This window comes from Rhamphochromis sp. 'chilingali' (genome assembly GCF_963969265.1).
Source record: "Rhamphochromis sp. 'chilingali' genome assembly, chromosome: 20".
Classification (NCBI taxonomy): Eukaryota; Metazoa; Chordata; class Actinopteri; order Cichliformes; family Cichlidae; genus Rhamphochromis; species Rhamphochromis sp. 'chilingali'.
Window position 1 is genome coordinate 16,187,824 of NC_137947.1, and position 27,265 is coordinate 16,215,088.

A 27,265-nucleotide genomic window follows, 5' to 3' on the forward strand; every position below is an offset into this window, starting at 1 on the left:
TCACCGAGCGCTGCTGCCCGACGACATGGTGCTGCTGGGACTGGAGCCGCCCGAGCCCCGGTCTTCAAACACGCTGATCTCAAGCTGAAAATTTGATGAATGTCAAGGATCACTGTGCGTTGTCGACAAATTCCATGAGAATTTAAAGCAATACAGTTTTAGAAACCTCAGTAAGGTATTTCAACTATTTGGGCAAGCCTAATCTGACCTTACTGTTCTTCAGTGTAACCAGTGGTTTGTTCTAAATCCTCTGTATTTCCATTCATGAAGGGTTCTCTTGTTTGCAGACTCCTCCAGGGTCTCCTTGACTTGATTATATGCAAAGAAATTGTTTTTCTTAATTGTGGAAAGAACTCTGCAATCTTATAATTTAGTAGCCTTCTGTGGCCTTCTCCTGTTACTGTGCTGGCCAGTGGATTCCTACTTTTAAAGAAGAAATTTTGTTTTCTCTCTTTTTCATCTAAATAAGAGCTTCCTTCTCTTGCATAAACTTGCAGCTCTTTGCACATCAGCGAGTTCCAGCGAATGGCTACCAAACGCAAGTTCAACACCAGATTTTTTATCTGCTTAGATTGTCATAAAATAACAAGGGAACATCTTGTAACCCAGTTCCTAAAATCATCTCAAACAGAAAGAGAAGAAAAATTAAAACATTTAATGTTCATTGTTCTGTTCTTACTGGCCCGGTTAATGAAAGTGAAATGAGATCAAAATAATTATTTAAACATAGAAGGGATGCAGATTATATATGATATGCTCTGGTCAAACAAGGGTTAAGTTTCTCAGAGGGTTGATGAGCTCTGATGAGAGCCTATTGTTTTACTCCACTCCTCACATGTCAGCCAATCGGTGAAGCTCTAGGCAGCTCTTGTCCCTCCTTAGTACCAGCTCCCAAGTTTTCAGTCTCTTGCTTCTACAGCCGAACAGAGCAGACGGACTAAAACTTTTGTTATCGGTAAGCTGGAGAAATTAACCTCTAACGAGTTAAAAGAAATACCATCTAAACTGATATTTTTTACAAATTATGTATTTGCACTTGTTGTTGTCAAGGGCAGAGCGAAACCGGAGGGTTTACTGAGCTGTGGCTCCATGTAAATGCTGAGCATCCACTCGACGGCGGTAAGCTAAATGTGGCTAATCAGACACGTGATGTGCGGAGTGTGGGTACAGTTGTTCGATGTCTCTGAAACGCACTGTTGTTATGCTAGTTAGAGCATTAACTAAGTCATTAACATGTGAAAAGCTGTAAATGGTTAAAGCAGCTAAAAATAACTTTATGAGAGATAATTGTAAGCAGACTTTATCCTGCTTCCTGTTTAAATTTTGATGTCAATCGGTTGTTTTACAATACTCAGTATTGAACACTTGGTGGTAATTTTTAGTGTATTTCCACTTGTACTAGTAGGCCTATGGTACAAGCGGGATTAAGCACGTCTATTTTAATACTCCTATTTGTGGACTGAGTCCTTGTGTTTACGTGTTATTGAAATTGATTATTTGCACTTTGTTCAATTTCTGATAAGCATTTGCATATTATTCCATTTCTTAAAAGGGGTAATATACTTATTTATTTGTGATTAGATATATATGTACAGTGAGTTTATTTTGATCGATGTAATTAATGTTTACAATGAAAGTGAATTATATGGTGACTATAATTCCTGAATGTTTAAAACCTTGTAGATAATCTTTAATGTTACTGCAGGTTACAAATAATTGAACCTTGATACTGTGAAATTTTGGATATTGATACTTTGACCTTTGAAACTTGATATTTTAATGTTGTACAACATGACTGAACTGATGATGATTGAATTGATGATAGCTGATCTGAATAGTAGTTACTGCACTGTGACACTACTTTAGTTTAATTTGTGAGAGTTATCCTTAAAGGGCACGTGACATATATTTGGCCATTGTTTATAGGTCAGGTTTTTATATGGGACGAATCCAAAGACCAGGTCAGCGATTCCAGAACCCAGAGTGTTCCAGTGTTCACTGGATGGCGAGCCAACCCAAGATCCTAGGAGACGATATACATGTACACGCACACTCATTTGCACATTGATGGACTACAATCCTCTACTGTACAAGTAGTACGGTAGGACAGACAATCACACACACACTCCTTGTCAGACGAATTCTATGGGCCCCACCGGTACCATTTGGACTTAAAAAAGACTAATTCTTTTACTTGTGCACAATTTTATTTAATTCTATTTTTTTTTGCTACTTTGGGGGAAATTTTTATACTTGACATTCTGTTAAAACCTGTTGTAATACTGTGTTGTTTACAAATTTCTTTTGCAAGGCTTAACATCACTAAAGTACTTTTAAAGCCACATAACTGTGTTTGTCTGGTTTCTCTGCCATTCGTGTACCAGAGCTCTAAGAGTCGTTCTCAGTCTTCTGACACTAGCCCAAATTGCTTATTACTTTGGTAATTATCCATCGGTACTTTATGTAACTCCACGTAAGTGCTACAAAAGTGGCGAGCCAGCCAGGAGCTCTTTGGTGCATGAATATCAGCAGTGAAACCTCCTTAAAGTGTGTATTGTCATTGAAACATCTTTTGCTATTGCCACAAGATGGATTTTGTATTGAGCTCAGGTATCAAAGTCCCCAATGCAGTAATTGTTAGTGGTACACTCAATTCATCGGATGATGAAGGGGTTCTTGACTTTTTGAAGCAGTATGGTACCTTTAGAGCCGTCCCAGTTGTAGATCCAAACTCAGAATTTTTCAAAAACCTGATCGTCGAGTACCGAAGTGGTAACGCCATTGATGCCTTAACTGATCTTTTGCCATACACATATGAAGTTGAAGGGAAGCCCGGTGTAAAATACCATGTAAGAGCTCTCTCCAGCGTTTACACTGCCAAGGTGGGTGGCAGTGCTACTAAGTCCTACTTAGATGAAATAAAGCAGGTGGCAAAACTGAGTGGCAAAAGTTTTGAAGAGGTACTGAAGTCGATGATGACAGAGATCAGTGAAATCATTGGGAGTTCAGAGACCGATGATGAATGTATGCTCTCCTCCATGCAAGTTGATGATCCAGACAGGGAGAACCAGCTTCACCCCTCTCTTGAAACTTCTGAGATTGCACGCCAGCAGTTTTCTGAAGATCCACCCCAGGTAGGATTGATTCAAGGTGGTGCGGAGCCACACCTACCTGTTGATTTCAAAAAGAGCCCATTTAGTGCGGCAAACAGTTTCAACCCACCTGAAATTCAGAAAGTCATTGTGGAACACATCGTGAAGAAAGATGACTTGATTGCACATTCATATTCTCCAATGAGACTCCGGTCATTCTCTGGCAGGATCCCCAGACCCAGCGGTGAGACAGATTATGACACATGGCGTTCACATGTCGAACTTCTCAGGAAAGACCCTGCCATGTCTGAACTTCAAAAATCTAGAAAGATCTTTGAGAGCTTGTTGTCCCCTGCAGCTGACATTGTCAACAGACTGAGCCCAGAAGCTACACCTGAGACTTACCTTCAGTTGTTGGATGCAGCTTTTGGAACAGTGGAAGATGGAGAGGAGCTTTTCGCCCAATTCATGAACACTCTTCAGGATCCTGGTGAAAAGGCCTCTGCGTACCTCTGCCGTCTTCAGGGCGCATTGAACCTTACTCTGAAGAGGGGAGGAGTCTCTGCTGGGGATGCCGATAAACACATTCTCAAGCAGTTTTGTCGTGGATGTTGGGACCACACCTTGCTCTCAGATCTTAATCTTGAAAACAAGAAAAGCCAACCCCCAACATTCTCAGAACTTCTATTAATGCTCCGGACAGAAGAAGATAGACTGGCAGCTAAAGCTACACGGATGAAGAAACACCTTGGCTCAACCCGGCAGCGGGTTGTGGCGCACTGTCAAAAGACTTGCACCTGTAGTGAGCTACAGGCAGTGACTCAATCTGATTCTGACCCGTTGACAGATCTGAGGAAGCAAGTTGCATCCCTACAGAGTCAGCTTACTAATTTGATGGCAAAGAAACAGAAGAAAAGCTCGAAGCCTAAGGACAAGGCCGAGTGTGATTTACGTGAGATGGCTATGGCAACACCTAGCATCAAGGTCACAAGTGCGAAGCCTGCCAACTTGCGGCAGAGCACCCAGCCAAAACCATGGTACTGCTTCAAGTGTGGTCAGGATGGCCACATCTCAGCAAGTTGCAGTAATGACCCAGACCCCACTCTTGTCGCTGATAAGAGGAAGCAATTGAGAGAGAAGCGTCGCATTTGGGAGATGCAAAACACTCCATCTGCTGACCAGGATTTTTAGACGCAGTCTCAGTTGTGGGGCAAACTGGGACTGAAGCAGGTCAACATCGTCCCGCTAAATCTGGAAGTCAAGCTAAACCAAGAGCACAGGCCACTTTGAGGCAATCCCATGTTGGAGAACAACCTTTCAGACTACCTAAGAGGCTCATAGGCACAAAGAGTACAGGTCAAGTCACGATCAAAGGTAAGGTGTGCAGTTGTCTCCTTGACACAGGTTCTCAAGTGACCACTGTCACCAAGTCCTACTATGACCAGTATTTGTCTGAGCAACAGATAGAGCCACTACATGACCTTCTGGAGGTTGAAGGGGCCAATGGGCAGCTTGTACCTTACCTGGGTTATGTTGAGATTGGAATCACCTTTCCTAAAGACTTTCTTGGTGCTGAACTAGAAGTCAAAACGCTAGCTCTAGTAGTCCCAGACACCGGGACATTAACGAAGTCTTGTGTATTGATAGGAACAAACACTCTTGATGTAGTGTATGAAATGTACAGAGAGGCAAACCCAGAGGGCTACCATCCCATTCCTCATGGGTACAGAACCGTACTCAAAGTACTGGAGTTGCGGCAAAAGCAAGGTTCAGATGAAAACGTTGGATTAGTGAGGATGCGTGGCAAGGATGAAGTGAACGTCCCAGCTGGGAAAACAGTCGTTCTTGAGGGGACAGTATCAATCAAGGAATTTTACACTGAGAGATCTGCCCTGTTGGAATATCCTTCAGTATCTTCCCTGCCTGGGGGGCTTTTGGTGCAAACCTGTCTCCTTGACTTGCCAAATAACCAGTTGTGCAAGCTACCTGTAGTAGTTTCCAATGAGTCAGAGCATGACATTACCATCCCAGCAAAGAGTGTGATTGCAGAACTCAGTGCAATACAGACTGTCCTATCTCACAAACAAATTGTGAGTGAGCCATCAGAGTGTGAACCATCCAGGACCTCTAGTGTGACATTTGACTTTGCCGACTCTCCCATCCCTTCTGACTGGAAAGACCGCATTACTCAAAAGCTGAGCAGTATGCCAGAGGTCTTCGCCCAGACTGATCTGGATTTTGGAAGGACGGACAAGGTCAAACACCACATTAAGCTATCAGATGAGACACCATTCAAACACAGAGCCCGACCGATTCACCCGCACGACATAGAGGCTGTTCGAAAGCATTTGCAAGAGCTTCTCGCAACTGGAGTAATCCGCGAGAGCGAGTCCCCATTCTCTTCGCCAATTGTTGTGGTCAGGAAGAAGAACGGTCAGGTACGTCTGTGTGTTGACTACCGTAAGTTAAACTTACAAACAGTGAAAGATGCATACGCCCTCCCAAGACTGGATGACACCTTCACCGCACTCTCAGGTTCCAAGTGGTTCAGTACACTCGATCTTAAATCCGGCTATTATCAGATCGAAGTTGCAGAGAGTGACAAGCCCAAGACTGCCTTTGTCTGTCCACTAGGTTTCTGGGAGTTCAACCGTATGCCACAGGGAGTGACAAACGCGCCAAGTACTTTTCAGAGGCTTATGGAGAGATGCATGGGAGACATAAATCTGAAGGAAGTTGTTGTTTTCCTGGATGATCTCATAGTTTTCTCGAAAACCCTTGAGGAGCATGAAGCCAGACTCATGAAAGTCCTGGAACGCTTAAAGGAATATGGCTTAAAGCTGTCCCCCGAGAAGTGCAAGTTCTTCCAGTCCTCAGTTCGGTACTTGGGGCATGTTGTTTCTCAACACGGAGTAGAAACTGACCCAGAAAAGACAGCCACACTTAAAACTTGGCCAGTCCCTCAGAACCTTAAGGAGCTGAGATCCTTCCTTGGGTTCTGTGGATATTACAGACGGTTTGTTAAAGGCTACTCAAGTATTGTGAAACCGCTGAACGATCTAACGTCCGGTTATCCACCACTGAGGAAGCATTGCAAATCAAAAGGGAGGAGTAATCAGTATCATGATCCAAAGGAGCCGTTTTATGGACGGTGGACCCCTGCATGCCAGAAAGCATTTGAGACTATCATTGACAAGCTAACGTCGCCTCCAGTCCTGGCCTTTGCTGACCCAAAGCTGCCTTACATCCTTCATACGGATGCGAGCACTACGGGCCTTGGAGCAGCCTTATACCAGGAGCAGGAGGGACAGCTGCGGGTTATCGCCTATGCGAGTAGAGGTTTGTCAAGTAGTGAGTCCCGCTATCCAGCACATAAGCTCGAGTTTTTGGCTTTAAAGTGGGCTGTAACAGAGAAGCTGAGTGACTACCTCTATGGCAATCAGTTCACCGTTGTCACAGACTCAAACCCTCTGACCTACATCCTCACCTCAGCAAAACTCGATGCAACCAGTTACAGGTGGTTGGCGTCCCTCTCTACCTTCAATTTCAGACTCCAGTATCGTTCTGGAAAACAAAATGGAGATGCCGATGGACTCTCGCGTCGTCCTCATGGCAGGCTACCTGATGACCTTACATCTCAAAAAGAGAGAGACCGGATATGCCAGTTCGCAAAACAACATCTGTCAGATCCAGACAATATTGACTCAGTCGATCAGGACGTTGTTCATGCTATCTGTGAGAGACAGTTTGTTTATCATTCAACCACCTCTGAAGCTTTGGGTGATGATGCAGGTATAACCCTTGTCGAAAGTCTTGCCATTTCTGGAGATGCTATACCTGACAGCTTTGAGCAGGAAGAAACATTGGGAGGCTTACACATCATTCCCCACCTGTCACCGGCAGATCTCAGAGACAGCCAGAGATCTGATCGGTGCATCAGACATGTTATTACCCAGATGGAGAGTGGGGAGAAACCCCCTCCCACATTGAGGAAAGAACTTCCAGACGTAGTCCTGTTGCTGAGAGAGTTGAACAGGTTCGAGCTGTGCAATGACATTCTCTACAGAACACGAAGAGAAGGCGGTAATAAACATTACCAGTTGGTCTTACCTGAAGACCTGCGAGAGTCTGTGTTGACAAGCCTACATGACAATATGGGTCATATGGGAATAGAGCGCACACTCGATCTGGTCAGAGCCAGGTTCTATTGGCCAAGAATGTCCTCAGATGTGGAGAAAAAGATAAAGACCTGCCACAGGTGTGTGCGCAGGAAAACGTTACCTGAGAAGGCTGCACCTTTGGTGAATATCATGACGACAAGACCCCTCGAGCTAGTCTGCATGGATTTCCTATCCATTGAACCAGACAGCAGTAATGTGAAAGATGTTCTTGTCATCACAGATCATTTTACTAAATATGCAGTCGCTATCCCAACATCGAACCAAAAAGCTCGGACTGTCGCAAAGTGTCTGTGGGACCATTTCATAGTACACTATGGCATTCCTGAAAAATTACACAGCGATCAAGGGCCTGATTTTGAGTCTCAGTTGATCAAGGGGCTGTGTGAAGTAGCAGGCATACAGAAGATTCGGACTACGCCGTACCACCCCAGGGGCAACCCGGTGGAGCGTTTTAACCGAACACTCTTAAGTATGCTTGGAACTCTGGAGAACAAAGACAAGTCACATTGGAAGGATTTTGTAAAGCCTTTAGTTCATGCGTACAACTGTACCAAGAACGAGGTAACTGGATTCACACCGTATGAGCTGATGTTTGGGCGTCAGCCACGGTTGCCTGTCGATTTGGCTTTCGGTTTACCTGTGAGAGAACGACAAAACAAGTCACACTCCCAATATGTTAAGGACCTCAAATCCCATCTTGAGGAGAGCTATAGAATAGCTACACGGAGTGCTGCAAAGGTAGCCGAAAGGAACAAAACCAGATTTGACAAACATGTGACCACATCTACCTTGGAAATCGGGGACCGAGTGCTGGTCAGGAACATACGCATTCGAGGAAAACACAAACTCGCCGATAAATGGGAGCAGACCGTCTATGTGGTGGTGAAACGAGCTGGAGACCTCCCCGTCTACACTGTTAAACCAGAGGGCGGGGATGGCCCCATACGCACCCTACACAGAGACCTCTTACTCCCTTGTGGGTTCCTCTCTGCAGCCAAGGAAGTGAAACCTGAACAACCAGAACCCAAGAAAAGGCCCAGAACGCGACGGACCACTCAGAAAGACAATGAAAGAGCAGATCACCCCTCGGACGAGGATGATATTGTTTCAGTCCACTGGTTTGCAGATAGATCAGTGCCAAATGACTCGGCGTACATTGTCAAGCGAGATCTTCTGCTGACCCATAAATCAAGTCTTGGTCAAGATGATGTGACTGCAGATCAAGACAAGTTGGCTGGTAATGCTCCAGCTTGTGCAGACACCATCTCCGATGTTGTTCCAGCCAGTCATGCTGACCATAACCAACCTTATGACAATCAGATTGCGAGTTATGGAGAAGCCTTGTATGGGGAAGACTTACCCGGAAATGACGAACCTGAAAAGGAAAGAGACTTACCCGGAAATGACGAACCTGAAAAGGAAAGAGACTTACCCGGAAATGACGAACCTGAAAAGGAAAGAGACTTACCTTCTACGGATCGCCCTGACATGAGGGATGAACAAATCCTACTTCTTTCGGACATGTTAGGGAGTGATGAGGAAGGAGAGGACTTGATATTTGACAGGGAAACGGTAAACAAAGAGAGAGATGAACAAACAAGCAAAGAAATTCCTGTTCGAAGATCAGAAAGAAGTCGCCAGCCACCAAAAAGGCTAGACTATGCTGAATTGGGAAATCCCCTTGTCACTGTGGTCAAATCATTATTTCAGGGTTTAACCACAGCTTTCATTGACTCTTTAAATTCTAAAGCTGAATTATTGTTCTTAGATGATGCAGTTCACAGTAGACATGCAAAGGGACTTGCATGAATTCAAGAGGGGAGGGTGTAACCCAGTTCCTAAAATCATCTCAAACAGAAAGAGAAGAAAAATTAAAACATTTAATGTTCATTGTTCTGTTCTTACTGGCCCGGTTAATGAAAGTGAAATGAGATCAAAATAATTATTTAAACATAGAAGGGATGCAGATTATATATGATATGCTCTGGTCAAACAAGGGTTAAGTTTCTCAGAGGGTTGATGAGCTCTGATGAGAGCCTATTGTTTTACTCCACTCCTCACATGTCAGCCAATCGGTGAAGCTCTAGGCAGCTCTTGTCCCTCCTTAGTACCAGCTCCCAAGTTTTCAGTCTCTTGCTTCTACAGCCGAACAGAGCAGACGGACTAAAACTTTTGTTATCGGTAAGCTGGAGAAATTAACCTCTAACGAGTTAAAAGAAATACCATCTAAACTGATATTTTTTACAAATTATGTATTTGCACTTGTTGTTGTCAAGGGCAGAGCGAAACCGGAGGGTTTACTGAGCTGTGGCTCCATGTAAATGCTGAGCATCCACTCGACGGCGGTAAGCTAAATGTGGCTAATCAGACACGTGATGTGCGGAGTGTGGGTACAGTTGTTCGATGTCTCTGAAACGCACTGTTGTTATGCTAGTTAGAGCATTAACTAAGTCATTAACATGTGAAAAGCTGTAAATGGTTAAAGCAGCTAAAAATAACTTTATGAGAGATAATTGTAAGCAGACTTTATCCTGCTTCCTGTTTAAATTTTGATGTCAATCGGTTGTTTTACAATACTCAGTATTGAACACTTGGTGGTAATTTTTAGTGTATTTCCACTTGTACTAGTAGGCCTATGGTACAAGCGGGATTAAGCACGTCTATTTTAATACTCCTATTTGTGGACTGAGTCCTTGTGTTTACGTGTTATTGAAATTGATTATTTGCACTTTGTTCAATTTCTGATAAGCATTTGCATATTATTCCATTTCTTAAAAGGGGTAATATACTTATTTATTTGTGATTAGATATATATGTACAGTGAGTTTATTTTGATCGATGTAATTAATGTTTACAATGAAAGTGAATTATATGGTGACTATAATTCCTGAATGTTTAAAACCTTGTAGATAATCTTTAATGTTACTGCAGGTTACAAATAATTGAACCTTGATACTGTGAAATTTTGGATATTGATACTTTGACCTTTGAAACTTGATATTTTAATGTTGTACAACATGACTGAACTGATGATGATTGAATTGATGATAGCTGATCTGAATAGTAGTTACTGCACTGTGACACTACTTTAGTTTAATTTGTGAGAGTTATCCTTAAAGGGCACGTGACATATATTTGGCCATTGTTTATAGGTCAGGTTTTTATATGGGACGAATCCAAAGACCAGGTCAGCGATTCCAGAACCCAGAGTGTTCCAGTGTTCACTGGATGGCGAGCCAACCCAAGATCCTAGGAGACGATATACATGTACACGCACACTCATTTGCACATTGATGGACTACAATCCTCTACTGTACAAGTAGTACGGTAGGACAGACAATCACACACACACTCCTTGTCAGACGAATTCTATGGGCCCCACCGGTACCATTTGGACTTAAAAAAGACTAATTCTTTTACTTGTGCACAATTTTATTTAATTCTATTTTTTTTTGCTACTTTGGGGGAAATTTTTATACTTGACATTCTGTTAAAACCTGTTGTAATACTGTGTTGTTTACAAATTTCTTTTGCAAGGCTTAACATCACTAAAGTACTTTTAAAGCCACATAACTGTGTTTGTCTGGTTTCTCTGCCATTCGTGTACCAGAGCTCTAAGAGTCGTTCTCAGTCTTCTGACACTAGCCCAAATTGCTTATTACTTTGGTAATTATCCATCGGTACTTTATGTAACTCCACGTAAGTGCTACAATCTGGCTGTCGAACTGCTTGTCAGGAAATAGTGAAATTCCTTTTGAGCCACGGAGAATGGGAGACAATGTTTAAAAATTGCTTTTAATTCCTCAATGATTAAAAAATAATTTTGGATTAATGCTTTTTAGTTAAAGCAGAAACTCTGTTCCCTGATCACATCTCGTTGGTTTACTTAAAATCCACTGTGGTGGCGTAGCGACAAAAAGCGTGTCACTGTCCAGAAATGTATGAATCAAAGTTATCTGAACTCTCTGCTTACATTCATAAACCTTGGCAATGGTCTTACTGGACAGCGCTACTCTACTATCATCATATGTTGATTTTACTGTTAATAAAATGTTCACGAGGCTAAACTTAATTACTTGTGAAGGCTTCTACTATTCTATTGAAAAGGTCTGAGAGAGTCGAGCCTATAGGCTCTGCTCTTTAACGTAGTCAGTGGATTTTAATGGTGGCCTGTCTCTGGCACATGTCTATATTATGTTTACTTGTGTTTGTAGCTACATGAAGGTGAGGAAGCTGAGCCCCCAATAGGAGGACAGCTTCTGAACCATATGAACTCACATCAGAGTCTCTTGAAAAATTCCTTCTGCATCAAGGAAACCTGAGCTTATTAAAAAAACAACATAACAATAGTCTGCCATGAATTTCTTCCTTCTGGGTTTCTCCTTCCAGAATTCCTCTTGTCTGCGTCTCCCCCTTTGTTTGTTTATGTATTACTTTCTTTGTAGGCCTCTTCTTTTTTTATTGATAATAACTTTCTCTGTATGTCTCTGGTTTCTTTGCTTCCATTGTTTTCTCTCCTTTGAGACTGTCTGCTTCATTTATTAATATCACCTTTTAATTTCAACCATTCGTTCTCTGCATAACCACTCAGTTTTTTAAGAGTTGGTAATGGGTTGACCTGCAGCCCGTTTTTTTTCTTTGGGCCAGTGTGAGCCAGGACTGTGTGATGGTCTATTGGACACATTCACTCTCTCCATGTGTCTGTGCTGGTATCAGTCCAGCTGTCAATAGGAGATATAGTGCTGTCCACTCCTGAAAATGTAGCAATTCATCTATAAAAGAACAGCCACATGAAAACTTGGAAATCATTAAAAAGGCCTTGATATAAAACCTTACTTCCGATTGACCACATTAATATTATTTATTTTTTATTTTTTGCATATTTCCATATCAAAACACAGAACTTTCTGTTTTTTTCAGAGCTTTTTTAAGATTTACTCACGATAAAAAATAGTTGGCCAGTGAACAGCTACTCTGCAGCAGCTGGACTTTAAGTGTCTTGTTCATGGGCATCCTGATGGTAATTTATGAAGAAGTTCATCCATTTGCTGTATCAAATCCAGATGTTTCCACCAGTTTCAATAATTCTAACCAATGTCTTTCCACGCCATCTTTAAACTGTCTTATAAATGTTGAGCTGTCCTGTCTGGGCCTTTATCCACTATCTATTTGTTGCACAGAGATTACAGTAACATATGGGAGGAGGATACAACCCTCATTCCTCTCTCTATGGGGTCTGTGAGCAGCAGACCTCGAGGAGCGTAGATCTTCTCATTCTGCTCCTGGATGAAACCTGATATCTTCCTCAGCACCTGGAATAAAACAAGGGGGGCAGAGAGGTATTAGAACAAGTACCTCTGGAGGTAATCCAGATTTGATTAGAAATGTTGGAGGTAAGATGAAAACCCAAGCAGGACAATCAGGCTCCCATAAAAAAATAATAAGAGCGAACTGAGATTCAGTACCTGCCGACTACTTTTTCAGGATGCGTTCTGTGTTACACACAGTATCTAAAAGAGGTTAAATTGGCCCAAGTTACTTTAACCTCTGGAAAATATGAAAAATGAAAGAAACTAATTTGCAGTCCTTCTGCGCATACTTAGCATGCGGCATATGATACCAGCTCTGTCAAATCATTGCCCGGCTTTATTTTTCCTGCGCATTAAAATCCAAACTTAAAGTAATTCCATTATGCTCCAAGTATAGCAGCTATTTTTTCTGCATACTTCCAAGCCACTCTTGTCAAGCAGGGCTGCATGAATTGAATTACTAAAAATGATGAGTATGAGCTTTTCTCCTTTTGAACTTTTCCATTTGGAAGCTTGAGTTCCTTATTCAAAAGATGGCTCTCTTTAAGGCTAAATGTCATGCCTTGGTTAACTGTCAAGGCTCTAAAATATGAAGTGGACAGTTTATTTAGATTGCACTGGCAGTGGACGTTTTTCTCGGTTTTGCAAGTGAGCATTGCAGCAACTGTGCGAAAACCACAGAGCAGCAGTGGAGTGAATCTGTGCGGTTCAGGCCATGCTTTGGCACACAGATTCAAACAAGCATGTCTGTATACATTCTCTCATTCATTGCAACTGCACACAAACCGTTTTATCTGGAGATTTAAATAGTGTCTACGAAACCTAAGAACTGAATGTTGTTCCAGCGATGCTGCTGATAGCAACCAAATGTCTGCAGACTGATGGCCAGTAATGCCAAACAGGCAGCTATTAGCTAAAGTGGGTTTATTAAAACGGCTTATTCAGCCTTAGCTATGCCTCCATGGGAACAAATCATGCTGATGTACCACGGCTCGCCTAAACTCTGCCAGTGTCATGTCGGCCAGCGCCGTGTTCCTCTGTGCCTCATTTGCACCCACAGAGCTGCTGCCGCTACACATGTTAACCAATATGTACAACTCTATTAAAGAGAGCTTATTTAAATTCTTTATGATTTTCTAGAGATGCTGTACATTTCCTCAGGTCTGAGGAGGAGACAGGAGAAGCATTTGCTTGCTGTCACTTCTTCCAACTACTACCTGCCCTGTTTTAACAAGGGCATTGCACAGATTTTATAATATTTGGCAGGGTGCATACTCTCTCATGTCCAGCGCCGCTGATTCATACATTTGCATTCCTAAGTACAGCTCTGCTGCGTAATGACTTCAAAGTTTCCGAGCTGCAGTAAGTGTGAAAATGGTTCTATTGAACATGACAAATTCACATCCTTTTTTGTGAGTTAGCTAAAGGTCATTGCAGCACACAGCTTAGAGTGATTAAAACAACACTAAGCAGTTCACTGAGCACTGTGCTCCTCTAGTATGTCAAAGGCCTCGTACAGCTGCAGGCCCAGCTGCTTATACAGTGACCCTTGTTAGTGGAGACTAAACAACAGAAGAAATATTTTTTGTCTCCCATTGGAAAAAGATACTTTTGCAATAAAATGTCTGGAAAACATTAGGACATTGCGTTTCTCAGTGAAAAGACATTGAACTGAAGCCATCGAAATTCAGCGGTTTTGCCCCGCTGTTCTTTAAATCAGTGAGATCCATGTGAAATAGCGCTGAGCACAAAGCAATCAATATTTGACTTATAAGATATCCACACATTTCTTAACGCAACACAAACCATTTCCTTTGCTACAAACTCCAAGAGAATCAAGCATCGCGGTAAAGTGGCAGAGAGACACACAGAGGAGCCCTGACTAATCAGTTTACTGTGGTTCAGGGAAAAGGCCAATCCTTTCACTTGCTAGCGAGCTCTCGGGGCAGCTCAATCCTCTTCGGTGTAACAATATGACAGTCAAGTATCCAAGCTGTGCCTGTGTTGTACTGGCATGTGTGTGTGACAGCCCTTCTGGGAAAAGCTTTGTGTTTGTGACAGCATACGCACAATCCCCTGCTTATGCTACCAAATGCAATATAAAGGATTTTATGCGTGTGTACACGTGTCCTTTAGAAACCCATACTGTATGTTCAGCTACATTCTTGTCAATAATACGAGAAGAAAAGTAGAAGATGGAGGGCACAAAGTGTGCGTGAGGGAAGTCTTGTGAATGTTTTTAAGCACATGTATCTGTTCTGACATGCTGGGAGCAATCAGTGTCCTTTGATGGTGTGAGATGTAAGCATCAAGGGACTCCAGTGAATCTGCACCCTGATCTGCGAGCGCTGTGTTGTGGGACTCGGACGCACATGAACATGCAGCATCAACTTGGGTGGGTACACTTTATCATCATCAGTCATAATGTTGTTCAGCCAAGATGGCTGAGTTAAGCAAGCAAATAAACAACTCTCCTGAGAAACTGATAGAATCTCAGGATCTTAATGGGGCAGCACCCAGCTGACAGGGAGATGAAAAGAGCCTCAGACTAGGCAATTTCTGCATGGCTTCAACTCAGCAATAAGTCCTTTTGTACTTCTTGGTCAAGCTCCTAGTACCTCTGTAGTCCTTTGATGAAGAAATGTTTACAAAATGCAACAAGACAAGGGAGATGACAGAGATCAGAACAGAGAGGAATGCTGAAAACTTCATGCAGCTCCAGTTCTATCTAAAACGGCGGCAGGTACACACAAAATCACAAGAGGATTAATCATGCTCGCTGTGTCTGCCTATGCGATTGTGTTATGTGTGCGTGTGTTCCTGTTCCATTTCAGTGACTAACAAGCAGCTACACAGCCATGCGGAGCTTTAACCACCTGCCCTTTGTCAAGATGGGCATCTTACTTTAGGTAAGCGTCAGCTGGCGTGCCATGCCTTATCCAGCGGCACACTTGTGTGGCCTTTAGAGTGAGTTTTAAACTCTGGTGGACAGACAGAGAGAGAGATTGCATCTCCTAGAACTGTGTGTTCTCTTCTTAAAGAGCCGGATGAGGCTTAATGTTTTTTTGAGTGGGAAAGAGTTGAATTCAATAGAAATTGACACATAGGGGAGAAAATAACACTTCTGTAAGTGGAGTTCATCACTGCGCATTAAAAGGTTCACCTTCATCTCACATTCTGAGATTCTGGGCTCTGTCCACTGAGGCATTTGTGTGCATCTTTTGCTGTTTTTTTTTCCAGGTTCCTCAGTCTCCTACCAAGGCATGTGGGATACGTGCAGCATGAATAATGTGCTATCACTTGTGAACTGTGTTTGGGTTTGCATGGCGTTTTCGCTATGCCTGTGCAATACCCAGAGAAGAGAGTGCAATACAGGTTGTCTTGTGCTGCAATTTAAAGACACATTCTAGTTCAAGATGTGGTTTCAGGTTTGAAAAGGGAGACAGTATAGAAGATGCTCACTGAACTCCATACAAAACATAAAAAAAGCTCATAAAGTGAGCCTGAGGAATAGATGGTGGCTGAATCGAAGTGTGCAGTAAACTGAAAGAATAGTTGTATTTACAGCAAAAGTCTGTTGTTTTACCTACAGCAGATCTTAAAGACGGTTAATGGAATAATAATTGTATTTTTATATTTAAAAGGCTAATTTTAACTCATTTTAAAGCTACAACCTCTATAAAAAGCAGCAAACTGAAACAAAAACATGACAAGTTAAAAAAAGTTGTAATTATACAGTATTTCCACCCAAAATGTAATATTTTGTGTACACAGACTTCTTACCTTTTCATATCGCGTTTCCATGCAGAGGAAGATGATATAAGCTGTTGCACAAGCCAGACATCCTTCCAGGTACGACTGACCTCCAATTTTTTCAGCCTCAGCATAATAAGAGTTAAGGGTCTTCACTGTCTCCTCAAGTAAAGTTCGTTCAATCTACTTATAAACAAAAACAAACAAGACCAACAGCGGTTGTAAGAATGGCACAAGTGAAATATGTTCTGTTAGCCTGCCAAATATGCTGCCTGTATTCTACTCAACCCAAAATACAATTTTTTCAAGGAATTAAAACAACAACAACTTTGATTACAGAATATGGAAAACCTGATGAACAATTACTTACAACTACGACAGCAATCTATTTTTTCCATCTGACAGAGAACATTTGCAGTAAATCGATGACAACTGATGTTTTCTTGCTCTGCTCTTTGTGTGGATTGTCTGCTTCATATGCAAATTGCTAGACAAATATGCAATAATACTCCTACATAACACCATTCACTAATTAAAGCAAGGTAAAGAAAGTAAAATTGCTCTTTAAATAAATAGCACATTCTCTCACACAGTCTTTAACTAAAGGCATCTACTTTTGCTTTAACTGTTCACACATGCATACATTCAGGAGATGTTAGATGGGGAGAAACATATATATTACTTATACAACAGACATTTGCATCCATTTGTGGATGATGCCCTTGTAATTATTATGCATAATGTGTGCATTTCAAATATTAGCTTTTTGCTTTTGAGGACCAGCATTACAGGAATTAGACGTTTCCTGGTTTAAGAAGCATCCCATATGCACAAGTGTTGTTTTAAGTGTATCTGCATCTATCTGTGAGTTTAGCTTAATAGACAAGGCTACAGTACGGGCCATCAATCTTTCTGTATCAGTCAAATTAGAGTTATATGAAGTGGGGGGTTATATTGCCTTTGTCTAGGTATTTGAGTTTGTTTGGACTCACCCTGTTGTCAAGCTCTGAGGGAAACTTGGCCTGGAATCGGCACACAGTTCCTTCACTGTAGTCTCTCTGTATAAACACCTTGGTGACCAGCGATGGACTGTGCCGGAGCTCCTGAAGGTTGTGGAACTAAGAAGATACAAAACAGAAGAAAAAAACAGAAAAATTAATTTTGTGGTCAAGAATACATTTCAATTCATGCAGCACTCCATGGCTATAATGATATATATATATATATATATATATATATATATATATATATATATATATATATATATAGAGAGAGAGAGAGAGAGAGAGAGAGAGAGAGAGAGAGAGCTATAACCCAGACTGGTTTGTTTGGAAAGGTTGCCAAGAAGAGGACTCATCCCTCTAAAACGAACATGGCTGTGCAGCTTAGGTTTGCCAAATTGCATCTGAACGAACCACAAGACATCTGGAACAATGTCCTTTGGAGGTTAGATGACAGCAAAAGCACAAACAGCGTATCTGCACAAACATCTCATACCAACTGTAAAGCACGGTGGTGTAGGGTTGATGATTTGAGCTTGATTTGTAGCAACAGGATCTCCTCCTCTGTCCTCTGATCTCCTTGTTTACCAAAGCATTAGTTAAATGTGAGGCCATCTGTCTGATAGCTAAAGCTTGGCCCAAATTGGGTCGTGCAACAGAAAAGTAATCCCAAGCACAGCAGCAATGGCTGAAACAGAAACGAATCAAGATGTTGCAATGGTCCAGATGAAGTCCAGACCACAATCTGAATTAAATGCTGTAGTGGGACCTTATGAGAGCTGTGTATAAGTGAATACATGCAAACCTCAGTGAAATGAAGCAACACTGTGAGCCAGAATGCCTCTCCTATGATGTGAGAAACTGATAAAGTCACACAAAAGAAAAAGACAAAATACTTCAAGTTCTTGCTGCTAAAGGTGGCGTTACAAGCTGTTGAATCATGGAATGTTCTTAGTTTTTCACAGGACTGCAGAAATGAAAGTGTAAAAAGGCTTTTGCTGCACAATAAAATTTAAGTTTAAGTTTGAAACTCAAGAACTGATGCGATGTTAATGCACCAACATCTTTGACTTAAAGTAGCTGGCACTCTCATTGCTGTCTTCCAACATCAAAATTGATGTTGGAACATTAAAAGACTGGTCTTTACAGCACTTTGTTGGTGAACAGTGTGTTTTACACCCAGTCATTTACATTAAAAGCATACAGCAACAAGCAAGTGGGGCACTGTAAACTTATCCCCTGCTGATCTAAATTACTGTCCTCAAGAGGACGGTAATAAGGGATACGGTAAAAGTATGCAGGAAGAGGAGAAGGCAGGGAGAAGGAGAGAAAATAAGGTGGGAAATATGAGGTTGTGTTCACTTCAGACAGAACCTGAAATCATTTTATAAAAACACTATGGTACACATGATAAGCTAAACATTTGTGCAGCTGTTAAGTTTTTTCTTTTTTTAAAGGCTTGGCCAGTTACAGCAGGGTCACTGTGACCTATATATTATCCAAGTACATGCTTGTACATGCAAGAGGCAGAGAAAGACTTTCCAAAAATTTGGGATACAGTGCATACGTCAATAGAGAATTCAATTTGCAGATCATTTCAACCTTGCAGTTATTTGTAAATAGTAGAAAGAGAACATATTTAATGAAACAGGGTTTTAAAAAGTCTAAAAAATTAACAAAAGTTTAAATGGAGGCCACAAAAGACTGAAAAGATATGTCATGCTAAAAATCTTTGCCAGAAATGAAAGGCAGCAGATGGAAATAGTTAGATTAGTTACAATTTAACAATAGCACTTTTTAGCATGAAACTGCAAGAAAGAATTCATGGATTTCATTATCTGTGGTCAGTAATGTGGTGAATTATAAATCAAGCAAAATGTCACAGACAATACTGAGTAGCTGGAACTACACCTAATTAAAACAGTCATTTTTAATTACATGCTGGTGTTGTAATTACGTGGCTCATGAACACGTCTTAGAACCATGTCAGTGCATCCACAAAGTCAAGTAAAAACACATGTAACCAAGAACAGGAAATATATGAACAATATCCAGGAAACACTACTGTCTTGCCTAAGCCTCTGATAATTTAAAATAAATGAAGGTGAATCCTCAGAGTTATGAAGGAAAGGGCCCTCCAGCCTGTTATCAGTGCAGACTTCAAAAAGCCTCCCTTAATGATGGCATAGTGCATTAGTTCACATGGCCAGGATAACTTGCACATCTGTACACACTATGAATGCTAAATAATATATTGAGATTTTGGAGCAACAGATGCTGCCTTGTGGACATGTTCTGTCAGCAGGGAAAAAGCACATTCTACTGATATTATATCAGGATGTTTCCACGTCTGCAGTTTGGATCATTGGATCATAAAAAAATGACGAAGACAAACTGTTGAGGAGCTGAAATACATCAAGCAAGAGAGCTTATCTTATAGACCTTAGTATTTAAGTATAGTATTTACTGATAAATAATCAAGTTTAAATTACTTTAAAAACACTGCATCTTTTTGGCAGTAGCCAGACTTAGTACAGTGCCAGCCTTTCATCTCTATATATGGTGTATCACTCACGAGCAGGAATAGCATCCAAGCTGCTATTTTTGTCTGCTAACAGCCACAGTCATCCATCTCACAGCCAGAGCTTTTAATACACCCCCCTCCCCAAAACACACACACAGTTTTGGGGGTTTTTTTTGCTTTCCCTGTCTCTCGCCACCACGGAGCCCTCACTCTTTCTAGTGTTATCTTCAGGCTATCATGATGAACAACAAGTCCTTCTATTAATAGAAGCAATTTACAGTTTCAGCACAGAGCTGAGCATCATTTATCCAAGTCAGAATCAGCTGGCCACAAGAGAGACTCATTAACATCACGCAGGTCCGTCTTTTATGAACGTGTGCATGTGAATGTGATGCTATACATACATGCACTGCATGCATGTACATACGTTAGATGTCTTTTTAGAATTGAGGACAGTTGGCCCCGTCCTGACCAACAGACCTCTGCCTTACATGTCTGTACTACACATAACTTACACTAAAAGAAGAAAGGCGGGTGTCTCCCTCCCTGTGATTTGCCTAAACACGAGGCTTCACAGTATCCCAATCTTGCACTCCATGCAACTAAAGCCAATGAGATTAAAGCTGGAGAAACACTCTCAAATTCAGTCTCATAAGAGGCTACATATTTAACCTTTTAACCTGTCTTCTTGCCAAAGCTCCTTTAGACTGAGTGACATCAATAATCATAATTATGCCATCAAACTGGGAAATCAGACTAATAAAACATCTTTGTCAAACTCATTGCCATATTTCATGATATTTCATGACCTGCATTTACTAGACCAAGTCTGCTGGTGGAGATGAGTATCAGGGGTGATTTTTAATAAAAGGACAGAAGGGAGAGTGAGAGGGGAAATTTAAAAGATGGTAGTGAGATCTGCTTTTATGAATGGTTTCAATTGAGTATCAGTAACGAAATAACAAGAGGCAAAGCTGGAGGTGTCAGAGTTGAAAATGCTAAGATTTTCAGGGTGACCGTTAAGACACCACCAGTAGGCAACGGGTGAAGTGTCTTGCCCAAGGACACAACGACCGAGACTGTCCAAGCCGGGGCTCGAACCGGCAATCTTCCAATTACAAGGGGAACTCCCAACTCTTGAGCCACGATCGCCCACAAAAAAATATATATATATATACAGAGGAAAGACCACAGAGAAGATTCATGGATGCAGGGAAGGAGGGTTAGTGTGACAGAAGAGGATGCTAGGGGTAGGGTGAGATGAGGGCTGATGACTTACTCACATAAGTTACTGTGTTGACCCCTAAAGACAGCAGCCAAAAAAAAGTAAGAGTACCTGGACCAGTAGGACCCGGGTGGATGGGTCTGACTCGTTATCTATGACAGTTTTATACTCACTCGAGAGTTACTTCCAGTTGATGAAACAGCTATTTTTCATTTATGCTATCGAACACAAAAAAACTTTCTTAGTCTTCTGGTGGTGATATGAAATGCTGAAGTATCTCTGTATATTTATACCTTGAAGACAAACAGGTTTATCTTGGTAGACTGCTTGTGTTTCCTCTATGGGAGCCAAGGGTTCAAATCTGGTCTATTCCTGCATTTAAATATAGTGCAGAAGCAGACACCAATGTTAAAGTGTGATACTGATCACACAGGCCTCTGTTAAGAAGTTCTGCATGGTGCTACGCTGTCTGACTTCTAGTTCCACCCACCCATCTTTAACGTTATGTTTAATATTTTTTTGCCTGCACACTGATTAGATTTCAGAAAAACGTGCCTCACCAGGTAACAAGCGCATAGAAAGGTACTGCATCAAGTAAACAAGGATGAATAAAAACCACATAGATAATCTTTACTGCATGGCAATGACAGACATATCCTAAATTACTAAATAATAAACTGCTGTCCCCTTATACGCAGTTCATTACAATTTTATTGTGAATAATTTTCTTGAAGGACTTTCATACGATGAACAAAAAAAGAGCATTTTCATACCCTATGAGCATACTCTGCCAATTTGAGTAGACAAAAAAAAATGTAATCAAACGCAAAATGCATCAGTGAAATCTGTTGACTGAGAAAAATATAATTTTTTCTCTGTCATATTCTTTCAGTCCTACATGCTGAATCAAACCCACACTTTAATTCCTGCAGTTTGCATCTGTAGATCTGTGAGCCTCATTGCTCTGACGTGTTTCCTAGTTAAGTCACTCCGACTCAGGGAGCACATACAGACGGCACGGGTGAGTGCTGCCAGTGGGCAGGCATTGCAAACGGTACACAGACGATTACAGCACAGTAAATGCACCCAGATTTAGAAACTTCATTCTTGTTTTCTGCAGCCTTTCAGCATGTTTTGTTACACTCAGCTCCCTTTTGAGCCCTTCATAATATAAGTGATTCTCTGCCATTGAGAGCAGAGTTTTTAATGCTTGCTGCCAAGCTGGGTTATCCAGAGGTCTATAAATCAATAATGTTTTGACAGTGTTGACAAAACTGTGAGACTGTCATGACATCTAGGTCGAAGAACAGTAACTGTTGGACCAAAGCTTATAGAAGAAATTATTTTCATGAAAAAGGACGACTTTTTTCTTTTCCTTTTCTCAGTGGGGAGCTAAGTCTGTGCAGGTCTCTGTGGGGATTTCAGTGCTTTTGCACATTATTTCTTAACAGTGTCATACTCAAGCTGGAGCAAACCTACAGTCTGCGAGGAAACTCTGGCAGTAGTGGACTTAATGGATCCAGAGAGTGTCCATCCATGCAGCATAAACAGTCTGCAGAATGAGCTGAGTGTTACTCAACACTTAATGCAGTCGTTTGCAGACTTGGCAAACAATAAATGTCATAGAATGAGTTCTAATATAATATGTGACAGGGAAGTAGAGACAGGCTGAGAGGCAGATGGATAGGAAGCAAACTGTGGTGCTCATCTCAGACTCAAATCACCGATGGTTACAAACTGCAGCAGCCTGTTCGCATTAAATATGGCATGGATAATTGATGGGCTTTGGACATTAAATCTGTCCTAGGTGCATACACTGCATGTGTTTGGGTGCGTGTGCATGTTGTGTTCCTGTGTAGGCATGTGTGTGCCTGTGTGTGTCTGTGTGTAATTGATGGGGCTTGGACAGGGATACTGGCAGACCACCAAAGGAAGTCAGGGACACTCTGCCAGGGTCTTGCAGGCTCCGAAAAAAATATATGCATCGATCTTGCCAAGCTTCTTATCCCCTGCACCTTTACCTGCAGAATCACTATTTAAGAATTATACCTTCACTCAGAAATAAGTTAGATGGTCATGTATGTACAGCCACACGCATGCAAACACACTGTTGTATGAATATAACCAAATGTGCTGTCTCCTGAGATCATGATTATGATAATGTCTTCACCAATATGGTGATGCAAACTGACGGAGAGGAAGACGTGCTGCTCAGCCTGATGGCTTTTAGGGTATTTTGGCAGGTACCTCTGTGACTGATTTTCTGAGTGTTATAGCATCACAACTGTGCTACATATAGTCACAAAACTGCAAGTATGTAGTTGGGTTGTGGATATGTTTAGTCTGATCCATGAGTACTGAGAAAATGACACTTTAATTTGTCCCACAGCACAGTGTGTCTGTTTAATGTATTTTTGACTTCCATATATCTTTACATGATGTACAAACATATAATCATTGACACACAAGGCTGGGGTTTGATAATTCATCGCAGCTGGCTGGTTATCCAGCAGTTGTGCTCTGTGATACTAACCAATAACACTAACAGTTATGGGATCTCTGCATTTTCTTGAATAAATAATTTCCATGTTTTTTTGTGGGCGTGAAGGAAATCGGACAGTGGAGAGTTAAGTGTGTGGCAGGGATAAAGATTTATCGAGCTGATTTAAAAGTATGACCAAGGCAAAGACATGGTTAGGCTGTCCCTGTCCATGGTGCTGACTGCTCCATCATCATTACCACTGTCATCAGCCTCCTCCGCTTTGAGCCTACTGGAGCTGTCTGAGTGATACTGGTTTCTGTTTTTTATCAGGCAATGCCTGAGAAAGCAGTATCTGTGTTGGAAGGGGAAAGGAAAACAAACACTTGTTTATCAGACGATATTAGTCACAGCTTCTAAACACTGATTAAAGTAGAAGAAATTGAAGCCGGGGAAGGAAAAAAAATGTCCTGACGTAAGGATACTGTTACACGACTTCAAATTCACACAGCTCTCAAGATCCAGTCGGCTGATTTGATTGAAATAAAACAGCGTTCACCCGAACCACGATAAGACACAGAAATCGGAGGCACAATAGGTAAGACATTCAGTTACAAGACGGCAATTCTCAAGCTGGATTTCTTAGAAAAACAGCAAAGGGAGGTGCACAATACATCTTGGAGCTTTTTTCATAAAGCACTCACAGAAAATGTAAAGAATTTCCTTACCTCTGTCGCCATATTGCAGTGAGTGGGTTGCGGGATCTGTCCCGTGCTGAAAACGGCAACCGTTTGCGCGTGCTGTTTGGGACAACGCAACTACAGCCCGCCGGTAAGCGGTCGCCCGCGTGCACGTGTGTGTGCGTGACTGCGCGCGCTCCTGCTGGAGACTCCTGCGGGATGCGGTCACTGGTGGTTATGCTAATCTGAATTTCTGTTTATCCAGAATAATCTGCTTTCAGATTCAGTCACAGTTCAGAAAGCAAACGGAGGTTACTTTGAAGCATCAGCAGTTTATTTGGGTTAGTTTTTCCTTTTTTGCCCCCCTTTTATTTTAGGGCTATATTAATAATTACATTGGTTATCAATAATTCAAACAAAGTGCCCTGGCTGCTGCTTCTGTTTGTGACCAGTCAGGATGCCCAACAATCGCTTTATCTTAGTCCTGTTTCTACAGCGTGGAGTATTAATAATAATGATGATAAAAATGGTCATTGGGTATTAGATCATCACATTGAATGATAAAGTGATTCCACTGGGAATATTACAGGAAAGTTTGTTTTTTTTAAACAGATGACTCACTCTTAACTGCTAGCATGCAGAAATACTTCTGTTCAGTCATACTGTACCCTGTTTTCATATCTAGGCACTTGCTGCATTTTTCCCTTCAAGAAACAGAAAATTCTTCCACGTCATGGACACACCAAGGTCTTACCTGAGGTGAATTATTTAGAAGGTTGGCTTAAAATTGAAAAACGCGACTAAAATGTGGTAGCATGATAAAGACTTATATGTTTGTGCTACTGAAAATGTTTTTCTTTAGATAAAAATGAGAGAATGAAGAACTACAGGGAGTAAAAAGACTTTGTTTGACACCATGAATGCAGTGTGCTGAAATGAACGACTTCCCTGGCAAACTCCCTCAAATCAAACACAGGCAATGCAAACACACATTATATTTAGAAAGACACAACAGCAAGCAACTCTTGTGAATGGAAACAGAATCCAAAAATAAGACAGGAGTGCTCTAGCAAAAAGAAAATTATGCAAAACTAATATTATCTGCCAAGATCACTGCTTGCTCCAGATTGCTTGAAAAGATGTGTATCTAATCACACACTGGCACAGATTCCTTTGGGCTGTGTTTATTTATATCCACATTCACATGTTTTGTTTGCATGTGAATCTGTGTGTGTGTTCTCCATATGACAGTCTCTGATATATCTTAAGCTCAGTCACATGTACACGTTATTAGGCACGCTGACCGCACCATTTGCCTGAGCTGAAACACCCTATTATTCAGCTGATGCGGTTTTTAGTGTAAATATTTAATTTATGTGCATATTGAAGTGGAATACATTGCAGTGAAACTCCTACACTGCAACACGAAGAAATGCCCATCACACACCCGAATACAGGTGACTTTAAAAAATCTTGAAGAAACATAAAAAAAGAATATCTAATGCATATTTAATGCATTATCTGATTTGTCAACATCACAAAGCTAAATTTTGACACAGTTTTAAACCTAAATAATCCCAAATAGGAGCAGATTTATTTATTTATTGTATCCTTTGTGATTGCAATCCTAGAAGATGAGGGGACTCCCCAAACACTTGTCTGTGGTAGACATTGGATCATTGCATATAACACAAGTATTCAACAACAACAAGAAAACCCTCAAAAAGGGAAAGGTTTTGCAGGTGGTCCTCACAGACTGTTTCTCTCTCCTATCTCTTCTGACTTATTTTTATGGGTTTTGGTTTGTGTTCGTGTTCACTGTCACTACTGCTAGCATGATGGTACATGCACCCCCATGTAGTCCAGCCCCTCCAGGATGGCAGATCCAAATGTGCCGTTGCAAGAAGGTCTCCCAGCACAGTCTAAAGAACGTGGAAGAGATGGACCACACCAGCAGGACCGGTATCTACGCCTCAGTACAAGGAAGTAAAGGAGGAGCGCTGGCAGAGTCCTCTACGATGACCTCTGATGGGCTACTTTAGCATTTTTCTGACAAACAGACTCCATGGGGCACGTGAGAGCTCAACATCCCATGTTTTGTGAGACCTGTGCTCACAGACCAGTACTGTGCAGGTCAAGTTGAATTCACTCGCAGACACATATGTACTCTGAGCACATTTGACAGACATCAAAGAATCTGTGGCAAACATTATGCTGCTTGCAACATCATCTCTAATGATCTGTAATGACCTGTATTGAATTAATGGTCTAACATAACCAAACTATGCTGTGCCATGGCTAAGAAGGAAGGTGTGGCTGGGATGATGTGATGTTGTTGCGGACAGCTGTGGTGGCTATTTTGTGCTTGTGTGAGCATTTATATTTGATCATAGGATTGACACATATGTACTGATATGCTAAGATGACTGAGATAGGAAAGCTATTGGGATTTGAGCTGTCTTTTGGGTTTTCAGCGGATATAAGCGAGCTGTAGAAAATTACAGGGTTGTTGCGTTAAACCTTCCATCATGGCTGAACATATGCATTCCTATTCATATTGAGAAAGTAATGAAAGAAGACGTCTTCATATAATATCTCACTCTGCTATTTCAGTGTGAGTCTAAATCAACACTTCAGCAGAAAATAATAAGGTTGCCACAGCCCTAAATTATCATAATGACCCATAGTGCTGTACATAGACACACACTGACCGCACACAAATATTGTCTTTTTCACTTTTCGTATTTCATGAAATATTTATTTCAGCAAGACATTCTTGGTTTCTGCCTCGCTCCAGAACTGCCAGTTTCTATTTGGACCCTGTGCTGTGAAATGTTGAAGATGGTGATACTGACCCTGCAATGAAAAGGAAAATAAGAGCTTAAGAAAACATCAGCTATTTTTTTTCTCTTCCCATGTCCTTAAACTTGCAGTGTTAAGGTAGAATTAAACACTTTGTCAGGGTTTCTTGGTTAAAGTGGTTTTGACTTGTCAGGTTAATCAAATCATCACCTGCAATGT

The 27,265-nt window shown here is 41.4% G+C and overlaps 1 protein-coding gene across 1 annotated transcript; it reads right to left on the reverse strand.

Annotated features, from left to right (window-relative positions):
- golga7bb (golgin A7 family, member Bb) lies at positions 1-24,304 on the reverse strand (the record flags this gene model as incomplete). Its single annotated transcript, XM_080869471.1, has 5 exons — positions 1-84; positions 12,484-12,585; positions 16,366-16,518; positions 17,328-17,453; positions 24,293-24,304. 5 exons carry the CDS (start codon positions 24,302-24,304, stop codon positions 1-3), a joined length of 477 nt encoding a protein of 158 aa, XP_080725597.1.
- Between the last annotated feature and the right edge of the window lie 2,961 nt (positions 24,305-27,265).